This window comes from Erpetoichthys calabaricus, chromosome 2 (assembly GCF_900747795.2).
Source record: "Erpetoichthys calabaricus chromosome 2, fErpCal1.3, whole genome shotgun sequence".
Lineage (NCBI taxonomy): Eukaryota > Metazoa > Chordata > Cladistia > Polypteriformes > Polypteridae > Erpetoichthys > Erpetoichthys calabaricus.
In genome coordinates this window covers 254,662,385-254,680,547 of record NC_041395.2, presented here as the reverse complement: position 1 = coordinate 254,680,547, position 18,163 = coordinate 254,662,385, and the positions used below count along the sequence as shown (strand labels likewise).

The window sequence follows — 18,163 nt, the reverse complement described above, 5'->3', positions numbered from 1 at the left end:
TGTCAGTTATCTGGATATATGCTTAAAATGTACAAAATGCACAATTTTTATTAAAATATTGTTAAATAGTTGATTCTGGAATAGTTACTTCTGGAATAACCATAAACAAGAAATGAAAACCTCTTTGAAGACACTTTTTGAACTTAAGACTGAACTCTTGACTAATGACTGAGAGGGAGAGGTGGGTCTTCAAATCAAAAACTCAGCACCATGAGGCTTTACTTTCCAAGTTAATGATGCATGCTGGTTATTCCGGAAGTAAATATTTAATATTATTATTGCAAAAAAAGCAAAAAAACATGAGTTTTGCACATTTTGAACATATGACTAAAAAGCTGACATGTTGGTTATGTGACACAAGTAACATGAGATTTTTTTTCCTTTTTTTCAATAGACATTTTTCACATTGCCATTTTACAGCATTGGCCAGGATCGTCTTGTGTTGTATCATAAACTTTTTTTCTTACCATTCTGCATGAAAACATGAGATCTCGGCTACCATATAAAAAAATGATCATTTTTGGGTGTAGTATTCCTTTAGGTTAGGTGGCCTATTCCACCCAAGAAACAAGATTGTAAGTCTGACTTTGTCTTTGACTTTTTGTTATAACTGGTCATGGACCACCCATATATTTAGATTCCCCAGAGATGCTGCTGACTGGAGCTTGTGTTTTCCTCTTCTCTTTTGTCTAATGGGCATATCTCAACAATGGTACTGTATCAGTGGAAATATACTGTTAGGATCCTTTTGTATAAATTAGATTGAAGTTGCCTTGTTTAATGCACATTTTAAACTAATCTGTACTTTATGTGCATTTTGAAATTGAAATACTTTGTAATGGCATTTTATCTGTGAACTTGTTACAGCGCTCTGAGCTTATAACAAGTTCTAAATAAAAATAAGCTGAATTGACTTGAAAATAAGGATGCTAAAAGAGCACCTTTATGTACCAACTTTTATTGCATTATTTATATTATTTGATATTGTTGGCTAGTGCACCTGGAATCACGTCTTACTGTATTTTCCATTTGACTTGTGCTTTTTCGTTTATAGTACTTTTCACCCTGGCATCATTTTGGTATATGGCAAAATCTAGGAATATTTTTTTTATTTGTCTAACAGTATTTTATTGCACTTGAACACTTTGATATTTATGTTGTTTGTAGTAGTATGGTGTTACAAAAGCAATATAAACATAGTATTTTTGGCCTGAAACAGCATATCATTCATGATTCACTTCAATAAAAGTTTTTTTAGTAGAGTTTTGAATTGATCTCACTTATCTGTAATAGGCTATCTGTACCATACATATATTTCATGGATATTTTTATGGGCCATCTGAAGGCAAAATTTAATTCAGATTAAAAAGAGTATGTTTTTGAGTGGAGTGTTTGCTTTTGTTTAAAAGGTTTGAGGTCTATAAAAGTAACATAACTTACCCTAATTAATTCATAATTGAGACCTTTAAAACTGTAATAACTGTAACTGTAATAAGTTAAAACTGTTACAGGGTTCATGTACAGTATATTTGAATTCAGGTTTCTTGATAAAAGATGAAAATGTTTACTTTTTAAATTGTTTTGGCTTGTTGTTTCAGATGCCAAGCCAAATATTATGTACAATGCTGGTCGCAGTAACTGTGCGGCTGCTTACGTCATAAAGTGACACTTTCTCTTGCCAAAGACAATTATAATGCACGTGTGTTATTTTACAGCCTGGGTTTGCTCCCTAGCTTATATTTAGTTTCCTTTTTTGCACTTGCTTTGTTGATCTTAAATTATAATTTTGCATAGATTTATTGTAATTATGGATGGTTTGCTAACATTGCTCTGTTTATTTATTATTTAGTATCTGCTTGGGGTGCTATGTTCTCTTGTGTTCCTACTGTTTTCTGGGTGGAACCCCAAAATGCAGAGCCACACTGATGTCACTGCTGAAGGACCACCCACAGCCTTTCTATTTCAAAGCTGACAGTGGGCCCTTCAGTGCTTCATTGACGTCTGGAGTGTGCTTTATTTACTGTGAATATTGATATTTCTGGCTTCTTGAATTATTGCTTTTTTCTTGGATTTTGCTTTTATTTTATGGATTTGGTTTTGTTCACCTTGGACTGTCTTTTAGACAAATCCTTTTGCCTTATTTTGCAATTTTGCCATTTTCGTTCTTTTTTGTTTATATATTTAAATTGTTTTATAAGGATTCTTGTGGAGTTAATTCTCAAGCTAAAAGTTGTTTATGGTTTTCCTTTCTATTGAGAGACATTTTGATTCGTTTTTGGGATATTTAAAGTAATTTTAACTTCAAAAGCCTGTTTCCCATTTTGGGAGCTGGACAGGCCTGAAGCCTGCCTGTGGAGTTGGCAGGTTAGGCTGCCTTTTGTGAAGCCTTTTCAGGGGAAGCTAGTGTAGACCCTGGTCTGTGTATGTATTATTTTGAGGCCTCATCCCATTTTTTTCTATTTTGTGTACTGTTCCATTACAACATGTTACAAACATAATGATTGAGGATATTCATCAATTTTCCAAAATGATGCCAATATAGATCATGTGCATAATTGGAGGTGAGTTTTAACCAGCTACATGGAATGACGGAAGGCAGCCAAACCTAGAGAGACTCTATCACCTAGCGCACACACTCACAATGAACTAATTTTGAATTGCCAGCTGACCTAACCTGTATATCTTTTGTATATGGTGAGTTCTGCTGCCTCATTTTTCCAGATTTAGGGGTTCTAATCTCAACCTGCATATGCACTGTTATTGTTCTCTCTGTGGGGTTTTCTTCTGTATCTTGTTCCATTCCAGACTGCGTGGATGTGTGCATGTATCAATTGATGCGCTGGCTCCTTGTTCATGGCTGATTTCTGACCTGCAACCTGTACCGTTGTCACTGACACTGAACTGCTCGTTATTGGCTAATAAAATTAATTTGTAATGACACAAGAAGATGCTTCACTGAAACAATGAGATACAAGGTGACATTTAATGCAGTTTGCATTAACAGGCCTCCAGTGTAACAACAACACATGCTTGATCAGAATATAACACTCCTTAAATATAGTGATTAGGACAGAAGTGACTATGAAATAAAGCACTGTAACTCTTGAAAAGTTGTATATACAACAAAATAATACAAATGTCCTGAACATACTGATGATTTTTTAAACCTAACTTTATCTTGTACATAGCGACTCTCCCATTATTTTTTTTACCACACAGTTTAGAACCTCCGTACAGCACTTCAATGTGGAACAGGTAAGGAAAGACTGTAATTCATATATACTGTACATCAGCACAGCTGATTGACCTGTCGACTTTGTGTAGTAACATACAAAATGAGGACCTGCCAGTGCAGTTTAAATATTGATAAAGGACACAGCATATTGACTTTCTTACTTCCCTGCATCTCTCCCATGATCTATACATTAGCAAAGGGTGTTCCACGGCTCATACAAAGTGTAGGGTACTGTTGCATCTATTCATGCTTTCTCTAATATTTCAGAGAGTACGGAAACTGATAAAGACAAACAGGACCTTAAACAGCTGCAAGCCCTGGTTACAGACCTCCTAACGTCATGCAGTTTGATTGCCAAGAAGATATGGTAGTACTTGAAACTTCGATGTACATGATCTACAGAGCCTACTTTGCCTGGATAAAGCCAGTACTATAGTCAGGATGCTATCTAGCACATGAAATAAGCTCAAGGCATTGAAAGTAGATGCACTCATAGTGTCAAGGATTATAAACTTCACAGAAACAATTTGTGAGGATTCAGAACAGTATGTCAGAGATGGTTGACAGAAACACTGGGGTACCGTAAGGAAATATCCTGCCTTTCTTTCTCTGAACTCTCTTACACTACACATCAATATTTAAGCAAAAATATCCAATGTATGCCATCTATAGAGGTTCTCAGGTGACACCCCTATTATGGGCTGCGTTGAAAGTAAACATAATGAGTTTGTAATGTGCTGCTGGGACAGTCATTCACAAGTATGGAGTAATAAGATTAAAATTAAGGATGTGTTTTGGGGCTTCAGGTGTGCCATTGAGCCCCTAAGATCAGTCACCATAATGATTGAGGAACTGGGTTCCTATAGATGAAGACAACACACATTTACAGTGCATAAAGGGCACATATCCCTCCTACAAAGACATACCATCTGAGTTTCTATATCCCCCATGACCTTTTCCTTGTGACAGTTCATTGCAATCTAGCCTCCATCCATCCATCCATCCATCCTCTTCCGCTTATCCGAGGTCGGGTCGCGGGGGGCAACAACTTCTTCTAGCTCTTCTGGGGAATCCCAAGGCGTTTCCAGGTCAGCCGAGAGACATAGTCCCTCCGGTGTGTCCTGGGTCTTCTCCGGGGCCTCCTCCTGGTTAGACGTGCCCGGAACACCTCACCAGGGAGGCGTCTAGGAGGCATCCTGATCAGATGCCCAAGCCATCTCATCTGACTCCTCTCGATGCGGAGGACCAGCGGCTCTACTCTGAGCCCCTCCCGGATGACTGAGCGTCTCACCCTATCTTTAAGGGAAAGCCCAGACACCATGTGGAAGAAACTCATTTCAGCCGCTTGTATTTGCGATCTCGTTCTTTCTGTCACTACCTATAGCTCATGACCTTAGGTGAGGGTAGGAACATAGATCGACTGGTAAATTGAGCGCTTTGCCTTACGGCTCAGCTCCTTTTTCACCACGACAGACCAATGCAGAGCCCGCATTACTGCGGATGCCGCACCGATCCGCCTGTCAATCTCACGCTCCATTCTTCCCTCACTCGTGAACAAGATCCTGAGATACTTGAACTCCTCCACTTGGGGCAGGATCTCGCTCCCAACCCTGAGAGGGAACTCCACCCTTTTCCGGCTGAGGACCACGGTCTTGGATTTGGAGGTGCTGATTCCCATCCCAACCGCTTCACACTCAGCTGCGAACTGATCCAGAGAGAGCTGAAGATCACTGCCTGATGAAGCAAACAGGACAACATCATCTGCAAAAAGCAGTGACCCAATCCTGAGTCCACCAAACCGGACCCCCTCAACACCATGGCTGCGCATAGAAATTCTGTCCATAAAAGTTATGAACAGAATCGGTGACAAAGGGCAGCCCTGGCAGAGTTCAACTCTCACTGGAAAAGGGTTCGACTTACTGCTGGCAATGCGGACCAAGCTCTGACACCGATCGTAAGGGAACGAACAGCCCTTATCATGGGGTCCGGTACCCCATACTCTCAGAGTACCCCCCACAGGGTTCCCCGACGGACATGGTTGAATGCCTTTTCCAAGTCCACAAAACACATGTAGACTGGTTGGGCAAACTCCCATGCATCCTCCAGGACCCTGCTAAGGGTGTAGAGCTGGTCCACTGTTCCACGACCAGGACAAAAACCACCCTGTTCCTCCTGAATCCGAGATTCGACTATCCGACGGACACTCCTCTCCAGGACTCCCAAATAGATTTTTCCAGGGAGGCTGAGGAGTGTGATCCCTCTATAGTTGGAACACACCCTCCGGTCCCCTTTCTTAAAGAGGGGGACCACCACCTGAGTCTGCCAATCCAGAGGCACTGTCCCTGATGTCCATGTGATGTTGCAGAGGCATGTCAACCAAGACAGTCCTACAACATCCAGAGCCTTGAGGAACTCCAGGTATATCTCATCCACCCCCGGGGCCCTGCCACCAAGGAGTTTTTTGACCACCTCGGTGACCTCAGTCCCAGAGATGGGGGAGCCCACCTCAGAGTCCCCAGGCTCTGCTTCCACATTGGAAGGCATGTTAGTGGGATTGAGGAGGTCTTCGAAGTACTCCCCCCACCGACCCACAACGTCCCGAGTCGACGTCAGCAGCGCACCATCCCCATCATATACAGTGTTGACACTGCACTGCTTCCCCATCCTGAGATGCTGGATGGTGGCCCAGAATCTCCTCGAAGCCGTCCGAAAGTCGTTCTCCATGGCCTCCCCAAACTCCTCCCACGCCCAAGTTTTTGCCTCACCAACCACCAAAGCTGCATTCCGCTTGGCCTGCCGGTACCTATCAGCTGCCTCCAGAGTCCCACAGGACAAAAGGGTCCTGTAGGACTCCTTCTTCAGCTTGACAGCATCCCTCACCGTCAGAGTCCACCAACGGGTTCGGGGACTGCCACCATAACAGGCACTGACCACCTTACGGTCACAGCTCCGGTCAGCCGCCTCAACAATAGAGGCACGGAACATGGCCCATTCGGACTCAATGTCCCCCACCTCCCTCGGGATGTGTTGGAAGTTCTATGGGAGGTGGGAGTTGAAGCTACTTCTGACAGGGGACTCTGCCAGATGTTCCCAGCAGACCGTCACAACACATTTGGGCCTACCAGGCCTGACTGGCATCCTCCCCCACCATCGAAGCATACTCACCACCAGGTGGTGATCAGTTGACAGCTCCGCCCCTTTCTTCACCCAAGTGTCCAAGACATGTGGCCGCAGGTCCAACGACATGACCACAAAGTCGATCATTGAACTGAGGCATAGGGTGTCCTGGTGCCAAGAGCACATATGAACACCCCTAAGCTTGAACATGGTGTTCGTTATGGACAATCCGTGACGAGCACAGAAGTCCAATAAAAAAACACTGCTCGGGTTCAGATCGGGGGGGTTATTCCTCCCAATCACGCCCTTTCAGGTCTCACTGTCATTGCCCACGTGAGCATTCTCTACCCTCTAGCACCCCCTCCAGGGACTCCAAAAAGGGTGGGTACTCCAAACAGCTGTTCGGTGCATACGCGCATACAACAGTTAGGACCTGTCCCCCCACCTGAAGGTGGAGGGAGGCTACCATTTCGTCCACCGGGGTAAACCCCAATGAACAAGCTCCAAGTCGGGGGGCAATAAGTATGCCCAAACCCGCTCGCCGCCTCTCACCGGGGGCAACTCCAGAGTGGTAGAGAGTCCAGCCCCTCTCAAGAAGATTGGTTCCAGAGTCCATGCTGTGCGTCGAGGTGAGTCCGACTATATCTAGCTGGAACCTCTCGACCTCACGCACCAGCTCAGTCTCCTATCCCTTCAGAGAGGTGACATACCATGACTCAAGAGCCAGCTTCTGAAGCCGAGGATTGGACCGCCAAGGTCCCCGCCTTCTGCCACCACCACACAACTCACACTGCACCTGACCTCCTTGGCCCCTCCCATAGGTGTTTAGCCCATAGGAAGGGGGACCCACATTGCCTCTTCAGGCTGTGCCCGGCCGAGCCCCATGGGTGCAGGCCCGGCCACCAGGTGCTCGCCATCGAGCCCCACCTCCAAGCCTGGCTCCAGAGGGGGGCCCCAGTGACCTGCATCCGGGCAAGGGAAAACGCTGTCCAAAGTTTTCATTCATCATAGAAGGTTTGTTGAAGACAAACACACATTTACAATTTAGCCTATATAATTTTATTAATGGTAATTACCTATCCTGCCCTCCTACCAGCCTCATTATTCTTCAACCTATCCCTTACTGAGACACTCAAAGCCCACTTTAACATTCATTTCAGTTCTTTCAATTTTTTCTTCTTTTCCTTTCCTTACCTTTTCTGTCTCTGTACCATATAGCAGAACTGGCCTTACATAGATCACTTTCTTTACTTTTATCACATCTCATCTCTAGCCATTTCTTCCTTGCTACCTTTATTTTCTCTCAGCTATTTCTACTTCACGACTCCCCTTTTTAGTTATAACTAGCCTTAGTATTTAAGCTTCTCTACCTTATTGATGCATAAGCCTGCTATATCTTCTGTTAACAGTGTTTCTGTTTTCCTCCTTCCATGGCCTCAGATTTTCCAACATTTACTTTCAATCCTCCCTGTCCCAAGGCCCCTCTCATTTAATAACCATTTTCTGCAATTCTTCCTTTGACTCTGCCATGATCACAAGGTCATCAGCATTTTGCAATACCTGTAATTCACCACATCTGATACCCTCACTAAGCACAGCCATAACAAGAACAAAAGAGAAAGAGCTAAAAGCTGAACTCTGAAGTAGACCAACTTGCATATTAAACATTTACCTATGTGCTCCATATGCAGCTCTCATGGCTGTTACCGATTCCTCATATATGACTTCTATCAATCTTACCAGACTTACATAACATTCCTGTTTATTAAACAGCAAAACATTATTTCCCTTGACACTCTGTCATAGGCCTTTTCCAAATCTATGAATGCATAATATTATATGTCACTGGCTATATAGTTCACTATGTTCTGGATGCTACAGTTGGGTATCGCTTTGGACTTTTTTTTTCAGTTCTGCATTATAACTATGTGAATATTTCCACATTTCATGTTGCTGCAGGAGCTAACAAATTTTCTCTTGGGGATAAATGAAGTACTATCTAAGTATATCTGACAGTGAGTTTTACCTATATGAGCCTGAAAAGACTGATTAGGAGTTTCCACATTTGACGAAGGATGTGGAAATAAAGAGTGAGGCATGACTGGAGAAAGAGGAAGTGGAAAATATGCAAACTTTATCTGCTGTGAAGCTCAGCACAAGTAGCAACTACATTAGTATGATACATTTAAGAAATGTTCAATAATTTTCACTCAAAAACAGTGTGCCCAGTGTGACTAACACCAGAGTCAAAATGAGAGATACAAATCAGAATCAAAACTACCAAGAGGTATAAGTCAAAAATGCACTGTAAAAGTTTTTAGTAATCATCCACAATCTTGGACTCTGTGCCAACAGTGAGTGTAGTTTTTAATGTGTTATGTACACAATGTCACTCTGCATGGCTTCCAGGGACACAAACGCATTAAAGCAACAGTATCCCAAAATGGTGGTGTTCATATCAAAACAAAATGGTGCTGTTGTATTTTCCATACTTCAAAACTGTAAAACAGATAACGTAAACGTATTATTATAGAAAAATGTTATTTAAAACACAAAATATTGCAAAATCTTTCCCATAGCAAAACAATTTAATCCTACAATTCTCATATTTCTATTAGAGTGCTGACAAACTTGAAGCCATCAAAAAGCAGAGTATTTCTATTTTCTGAAAATAAACTGGAAGAACAGATCAAGACGAGAAGATCTACATTCATTAAGTTCCATTTAATGATCTTATAAAATCTTATCTTGATGTAGCTAATAACTTATTACATTTTGGACAAACAGATGTGATATGTCACTGAATTTACAAAGCCTATTCGTTAGCAGTCTACTGTACTGCTATATATTGTAGTTTGTCTGGTTGATTCTCATCCAATCTAAGCTTTAGCTTTAACTTCAGTGTTTTGTAATTACTGACAGGCTTGCAGGGAAGTGTAGATGCATAATTGTTCATTATGTGCATTTAAGTACCATTTCAGTTATACTGATGTTTTGTGTTGTGTAACTACAGATGTATTTTATATGTGGATTATTTGTGATTTCCTAACATACTTTCAAACGGCTCTATTGCACATATCATTTTCTGTTGTTACATGAAAAGGATGGTGTTGCCACTAGAGGCTTAGGCAAGTATTGCCCCCTTCCTCTCCCAGTTCCAATTCCCTGGGTGAAGTTGAAGAGCTTTGTTTATGCGAGACCTAAGACCACTATGGGTGCCATAACACTGCACCCAGGAAGCACTTCCAGGTCAGGCAGAACCTTCTTAAAGTGGTGCTCCCCTAAAGGAATCCAGCAGGGCTGCTCATCAGGACTTCTACTCCCAGACAGCCCTGCGGGTGTACACAAAGGAGTCCCAGCAGAAGGCTGCTGCCACTTGACTTATTGGGGGTGCAAACGGCCCTGTAAGGCAGTCTCCCTTTGTCCTTCCATTACGTCATCCTGACTGAAAATGGGAACACCAAATATCCTGGCAGCGACACCCATCCACTGATGTTCTCCATCCATTATGATGGCCTCGCCGTTGGATAATGGATCATTCAACACAGCTGGGTGCCAGCCCATCCTTGTTTTCAATCTCACTAGTCATTAAAAACAAAGAAAAGAAGTAGTTCCATACCTCCCAACAATTACTATTCAAGACAAAATACTGATCAGTCTTGAAGACATCTCAACAATATATAAAACCTCTCAAAGTCTTTTCCTTTCAAAGATCCTGGGGTACAATTAGAAAATGATCTTTCAATTAATATTTTAGAAAAGGAGTGAAAGTCAACCATATGTAGAATACACTTTAGCTCTGCAAAGTGTGCGAGCATTGCAATCTAGCTCCAGCCTCACTGGGCCACAAGTTTTGGGAGTGCACAAAATTAACAACATTTTGGACAAAAATCTATGAATGCTTATCAGACAGTCTTTGGTGTCACAATCACTCCTAACCCATTAGCAGCTGTGCTTGGTGTATTCCCAGATGTGCTTAAGGTGGATTGTAATTGCATATACTGTACCGTACTACTAGCATATAGACTTATTGTATCTTGCTTGACTGGAGGAAACGGACCTCAACCCACATCTTATAGGTCAGTGGGAAACTGGCGTTCTGCACTATGTGAAATTGGAAAAAATCTAATTCTCACTTAGAGGATCTGTTTGAACATTTTTTATGACAATATTTAATTAATACATTTTTAGAATACACATTTATATCAGAGAAAATGACATTTTTCCCATTTTTTTTTCTATTTTTGCCCAGTCTCTTGGCACGTCTCTCTTTCTCTTGGGTGGTGGTTGAATTCTGTTTTGTCAGATTTTGCCTTTATATGTTCCTGCTTTCTTTTTTAACTTCCTATTTTTTTCTTTTCTTACTTTTTTCTACTTTGACTATGAAGTAATTTGTTGTGTAAGTTCAATTTTACTTGATGCAATTTTGTTTTCTTCAAATAAAATAAATAAAAATTAAAAAAATAAAAGATGTAGTATCCTTCTTTGGAGAAAAAGAACCTCCATAAAATTGTTTTCAACTTCTTTTTGTTATAAATAGACCACTAAAACACAACAGATACATTTTATGAAACTAGATTTGCTGCTTTTTCAGATTTTAAAACCTTTGTTTAATATTTAAAATATTCCATTGATGGCTGCATGTACAACATTTTGTGTGACTTTTTTTTATAAAACCTCTAAAAACAATTTCAGCCAACAAAGCGAGTGTCGGAGACAAAAGTTAGAATACCAGAACTGTGTAAAGATTACTTTAATTCCATGAGTACCAAACATATCCTTTATACAGTACTGTTTTTTTCTACATTTTCAAGAATAAACCACTTAAAGCTAAGTTATTCAGCAGCATAAAAGATTTCCAAGCTGTGTAGATTAATAACCACCCTAGCTTCCTTTTAATGAGAGGAAAGACATTTTTTATGGTTTCAGACAAATCCATGCTTGTGATACAATATTTTTCTAAAATCGACATTAGTAAATCCCATGTCTGCTGGAGATGTGTGATGTTTTCATTATTATATCAAACACCAGTAGCCTTTTGCAAATCAATTATGGATTAATTTTCTCAAAATTTTCTCTATTTATCACATTTATCAATATGAATGAGATCACGGAGAAGAACCAAGTCACATCAGCTCTGGAAATGGTGTACTTAAGTTACACGTTTGGGAAACTGAAATTGCATCTCACTTTCCGAAAGTTTACATCAAAAGAAATCAATGCATAAGTGTGTGCACTGGCAGAACAAACTTATATGAACTAAAATAACCTTGGACTGACCCCGCTACTTCAAAAACATTTTGAATGGGGTGAAAAACATTAATAAGCAGTACACTATAAAGAAAATAAACAAATAGTCATATTTGTCTTTTTTAAAAGCTTTATAACTAATAGCCACTATATATTGCTATGCACCACTCCTTACCATACAATCTCAAACTGCTAAATTATATTAAACATTTAATTGTATATAGCTAGGTAACACTAACACCATCTTCACAAACTATTAATTGATTCTATAAGAATCTTTAACATAAGACTGATTCAAGACCTCTCATAACTGTGGGAGCATTATCTGTTACTTTTAAATTTTCATTTAAGCGAATATTCACATGCTGCCACTTTACAGTAAGGAGGTTGTGGGTTCACTTCCTGGGTCTTCCCTGCATAGAGTGCTTTAAATAGTGAGAAAAGCTCTATATAAATGTAAAGAATTATTATTATTATTATTTCACAGCCTTTAATCTTGACAAGCAGTAGTAGTAAAGCAAACCATGTTAAATAAACAATTTCCTCAACATTTATGCACAGAGTAACAAAACTAAATAAATGGTGCTGCCATTTTTTTGCACTTTTTTACCCTTGATGTTTTCCATTGCAGTATTACTCAGAAGACACTACTGGAGTGACCATATAAAGGATAGTACATGCCTTTCTTAGGTATTTGATATATGGAAACACTTGGAAGTTAGTGATTCTTTAATGTAACTTTCTTTTGTTTCTACAAAGTGTATTTCTAGCTTAGTGTCTTTGATTTTTGGTTAGCAATTTGGCCTAGACAAAAGATTACAACATCGTTGATTAACAAACTTCTGTCCAACTCCTGGTTCTCTCTTGTTAAAACGTTTTCTTTCTCCTTGCAAGTTAATATATTGAACCTCCCTCTCTCATTTGCTAATCATCCGTTATGTTCCCAGGGCTCCGCCCCTTCCATTTTACCAATTATTTTCTCCTGTCTCAGACAAGCTGCTATCCCAGATGCCTTCTTTCTCCACCACTGAGGCTAAGGAAGCACAAGCTCAAAAAGATTCACTCTTTAATTTGACATTCAAATCAACTGTACATTAAAAAATTATCTTCTATGTATGCTTTGCACTGTGTTCCCAAAAACCTACAGCAATATGGATGAGTTTGAGAAAAACTGTTCTATATAAAAAAAAATCTGTCAAAAGAACCTGCAAAACGTTTCTCACCTTCCATCACTATACATTCTTAAAGCAGTACTGGCCACATTACAGCTATTTTTAGATTCTACTATCAGATTTGAAGAAATTCACCTCTGGATGATCTCAAGAAACAATGGGAAAGAATCTTTCCATTAGGGCAGACAAGGAATGGAATTTGGCCATCCATAAAATTAACTTTTCAGTCTGGGCAAAGCACACCATAATTCAGCTAAAAATTACATTAAACAAATTGTTTGTAAATAGGCTTGAGATGTAAATCAGGTAAGCTGTTTTGTGCTGTCAATTTAAATGAAATTAAACTATGTATTTTAATCTATTCTTGTATATGATGGTCCTCAAGCAGAGATGTGTTGCATATTGGTCGGACATGCAAGTAAGAATTTCACTGTACTCTGTATATGGGAATATATATATATATATATATATATATATATATATATATATATATATATATATATATATATATATATATATATATATATAGTAGTAATAGTACTACTACTACTACTACTACTACTACCACGACAACAACATCATAATTCTACTAGTGCTACTACTACAGCACATCTTATTCAAAAACTGCCTAAAATGTATCAAAAACAAGTTTCGGCAAAGTTTTGCATATCTATTCAACAGCCTGAGATCTAAAATCACTCCATTTCCGTTAGTAGCAGGCCATTCATGCTTAATGTGCCCTTTCAACAATAAAGTTAAATATTATTTAACAATAATTTTGGTTTTCTCTTACCATTAGATTTTAAAAGATAATTGAGTATGCTATTGATTTGATTGTAAATAGTTTGGAATTGATATTTTTATTTGGTGTTTTTGTTTTGCAATTTGTACTTTTGTATTCATAAATAAAACAAACAAAATTTATTGGGTAATGCAAATAAGGTATTGGTTTTCCATTTTCTAAGATGTGATTCCAATTAATCTAAACTGCAGTTAATGATAGAATACAGTTTGAATAATCTTAGCAGCAACACAAATGACAAAGTGACTCACACCAACACATTTCACCAATTATGCTGCATTTTTGGCTTTGCAAAGTCCAAGGGGGTCAAAACAGAGATAACTGCAGCCTCAGCCCATTCTCACCTCTGCCTGCCTTTGTGATAATTGTAGCAGAGCCCTGTAATACTTCTTCATGGCATTCCCACTGATTGCTTCCCAAGAAATGTGGTTTCAGATTAGGCATATTTATCAGCAGACTACAGTTTTCCAATTAAGGCTAAGGAACAGAGAGACTGACCTTTGTGGCAGCATCAACGTTGGCTTCCAGTTTTATCAGCTCTGCAACTATTTCGACATGGCCTTCTTTGGAAGCAAGGTGGAGTGCATTTAGACCATTCTGTAGAAAAGAAAAACGAAACGCATTACCATTTTGACTAAAATTAGTGACCTCCTAAACTGACAAAAACATTAAAATATGGATAATAGATACTTCCCAAATGATGTGATTGTTGGTAAGTGTATTCTGTCTCTACTACTTGTACAGTATGTATGGGGCCCTGTTAAAATTTCTATGTCCAATAGTAATTAATTAACAAATACAAATATGGTATGATATATCATTTCACATTATTTACATACAAATTCAGAAAGACTGGCATTCATTCATTGTACTTAGTTAAAAGAAGGCATCATTTCACTATGCATTGAGCAAGTGTATGAATACAGTATTTTTTACCAATTACAGATATTTATAAATTTTACATTCCTGTATGTTTTCATATATCCTCCTATGTAGAGAAAGCAAAACTGTGTATATAAAGGTTCCATCTTCACTTAAAACAATCTAGTAATTCATTTTGCATTAAGTATGAATATTTCTAATGAATGATGTTTTTATCCACAGTATGATGGAATTCTTTCCTGTGATTTAACACATTCCAGGAGACACCAGATAACTCAGTTGTGATTAACAGATTTAATAAATGCATTATGGTATTCCCTCCAATATCACTTTTTTTTTTTTTTTTTTAAAGAGAAAAACAGTCACTGTTTTTCAAATCCCATCCTGTATACTGTCAGTATGGAGTCTGCATGCTCTTTCTGTATCTCCAAGATGTTTTCTCTTGGTATTCCAGTATTTCTCTCACACTTACTAAAGATATGCAGGTTAAATTAATTGGTAAATTAACACTATATGTGTAAGTGTGGGTGTGTGAATATGCACTATGAGGACTGGAACTTGATTCATTGCTTATTCCTCCCTTTAACTCAGTGATGTCAGGTTAAGGTCAGACTCAGAGAAACAATGAAATGAATACACAGACTCAGAAAATGTATGGAGGAATAGACAGATACTTAACATATGTTCTGTAGAATAATTTATTTATTGGTTTTAGTGCTACAAGAGGTGCAACAAATAATGGGTAAGTAGTGTGACTCTATAATTGGATTGCATCATGCTCGCTACAAACTGGCTGACTTTTAGAGTCTTATCTGTAACCTTATTATTAAGTTCTAGACCTCAAAATGGGGGCACCTATATAAATGGCAGGCCTTCAAAATCATGTTTTTGCAACTAGTGCAGAAAAGACGAGTAGTCCTTTTAAAGATAGTGAGCCACCTCAAAGAGCCATGCAAAGAGCAGAGAATCCATCCATTGCAGCACTTGACAACAATGCTACATTGGTGTTAGAAGAAAGAAGAGAAGACCTACAGTCCGACTTAGCAGAGCACCAAGTGTCATTGAGGACTTGTCATTGAGGAGAGTATCAAGGCTCAAATCCGTAGTCTGGAGTGCCATTTGCAGCAGCAGTACAGTGGGGAAGACAGCTGAGAGACTGCCACTTCTGCTGCTCCACCACCGCTTCTCCATCTGCTAAGGTCCATTAGCCTGGGAGGCTCATGGAGCTGGGGAATAGTGTGACAGATTGAGTTGCCACTGACCCCAAGTGAGCTGTGGGAAGCAGAGCCGGTGGTAAAAATTGAGCAGGCACAGGACAAAGCAGATTGTAGAAGAAATATGAAGTGGCGGCAGAGGGAAAATTCTCAAAGCTGAGATCCAGACCTGGAATGCAGTTTGCAGCTCCCGTTAAGTGAAGGAAAACAGCCAAAAGACTGACCAGCGTTAAATGCCTCTGCTGTATTGCATGACAGCTTAGCCATTTGACAACACAGCACTCACGATTACTGCTGATGTGTCCTCGTCACCAGCTGCATGACTAAAGAGAGAGAGAAGACCATGCTGCCATTTCAAGAAGTTGTGCGACGTTGCAAGGAGTTGGAAGTGGTTTCTGTAGACAGCAGGAGGGCTATGTAACAGTGCTGACAAGTTATATCAGCCAGGTATGACCTGGCATTACATTACCAGTGACAGAGGAGTCTATATAAGTGGTAAACCTGCAAAGCATGTTTTTTCAACTAGTATGGCAAAAGGTGAGCAGTCCTTTTAAGGATACTGAGCCACCTCAAAAAGCCATACAAAGAAAATCCATCTATTGCAGTGCTCGACACACATGCTACAATACTGTAGTAAAATTAGCTAGAGAAAAGCTTTTCATTTTGGATAATAGATATATTTCATATATTTGTATAAGATACTTGACCATTCGTAATGTGAGTTTCCACCATTGATAGAATATCTTACATCTTAAAGTAAAACTATCCATTGTTAGAGGAGTGGTGCCAACTTGATCAAGATATTTTCATGAAATTACTGTGAAGAGGTTTCTAAACCTCTAGCTTGGAAGTGAACTGGATTTTCTAATTCTGATTAAGAGTTCTGAAAAAGGGAAATTCTTGTATGTAAAGAAAAGGACAAGATATAGAGGAAGAAGAAGTTTGGAGAAAAACAGTGAATAATAACAGACACTTTAAGACCAAAGATGCTACTTTTAGTTGTTCCCACACACAATGATCATTTATTCCAGCAATCCTTAACCTATAAAGTATTTAAATCATGAAAGTCAGTTGTGCTCAGACTTTAAATCAAACTTTTCTAATCACCCATTAATACAAAACATTGCAACTGAATCAGTAACAATCAAGATATAGGCAGCATCATGACTTTATTAATTTATTTCAAAAAGTGCACCTCTAGATAATCCAAGGCAATGTTGAGAATTGAACCTTTTACTTACAATCTCTCATAATCAGTTTTATACAGTCTTCATCTTTCTGTTTGAAGCAAATCATTTACTTAAAAATGTTAAATTGTACACACTATCTAAACTAAAATTCAGTTTCCTTTGCAAAATATTCTTGGCTGAGTGCAGACATAGAGCACACGAACAAGGTTACAGGTGAATGCAATTACAATCATTACAAAACACAAAAGAAATAACATAAATCATAGATTTGTCTTATGCGTTCCTACCTAAAGTCCATCACTGACCCTCTCCTTGATCCACTTCAGTTTGCATATATGGCAAATTGCACCTGGACTTGCCTAACACCTATGTAAGGGTCTTGTTTGTGGATTTCTGCTCAGCCTTCAATACCATTGTTCTAAAGTTGCTTCAGAGTAAACTAATCCAGTTAGGTATATCCTATGGTGTCTGCCAGTGGGTTTTGAGTTTCTTGACAGGTAGGAAGCAGTATATGAGACTTGGCCCTTATATGTCGGATCCAATGTTGATTAGCATAGGCTCCCCCCAAGGCTGTGTTCTTTCACCCTTCCTGTTTTCACTTTATACAAACGACTGTAGATCCATGGACAAATCTGTAAAAATCCTCAAGTTTGTAGATGACATAACCATAGTGGGTGCCATTTCCAATAATCACGTCTTTTATGAAAGTGAGGTGGGGCATCTTATAGAATGGTGTTATTGTAACAACTTGGAGCTCAATACTAGTATGATAGTGGAAATGACGATTTCTGCTGACCAGTCACAGACTGTCCACCTTTGCAAATTAATGGCCAGACTGTGTCTGTGGTTCAGTCATTCAAATTCCTGGGAACTACTTTCACTAATACATTAAAATGGGACAAGCACCTCACCTCCTTCATCAAGAAAGCCAAGCAGATATTGTTCTTCCTTCACTAGCTTAAGAAGTTTGGCATATCAAGGCGAATATTGCTAATTTTTTACTCATTATTGAAAGCATTGTGACCTCCTCCATCATCATTTGGTTTCCTTCTGCTTCCTCTCTTTTAAGACTCCTATTTTGTAGTAGGTGATTTGTTCAGCTGAGGAAATCTTTGGCTGCTGTCTCCCAACAATAAAAGATCTGTTGATCACCAGTGTGAAATCCACCCACCCCAGCAGCCATCTGTTCATTAAATTGCCATCACAGAGGAGGTACAGGTCTATTGACACCTGAACTACACACCACTTCTGCAGCTTCTTTCCTCAAATTATTCAGATCCTAAATAAACTTACATAAGGTT

General features: G+C 39.2%; 1 protein-coding gene across 31 annotated transcripts in view; it reads right to left on the bottom strand.

Moving 5' to 3' along the window:
* The window catches only part of ank3b (ankyrin 3b), a 643,030-nt gene that overhangs the window by 207,236 nt on the left and 417,631 nt on the right, over window positions 1–18,163 (bottom strand). For all 31 annotated transcript variants that reach the window (XM_051923878.1, XM_051923871.1, XM_051923889.1 and 28 more), the window contains one exon: window positions 14,075–14,173. In XM_051923878.1, coding sequence (XP_051779838.1) covers window positions 14,075–14,173 — 99 coding nt within the window. The remainder of the gene's footprint in view (window positions 1–14,074; window positions 14,174–18,163) is intronic.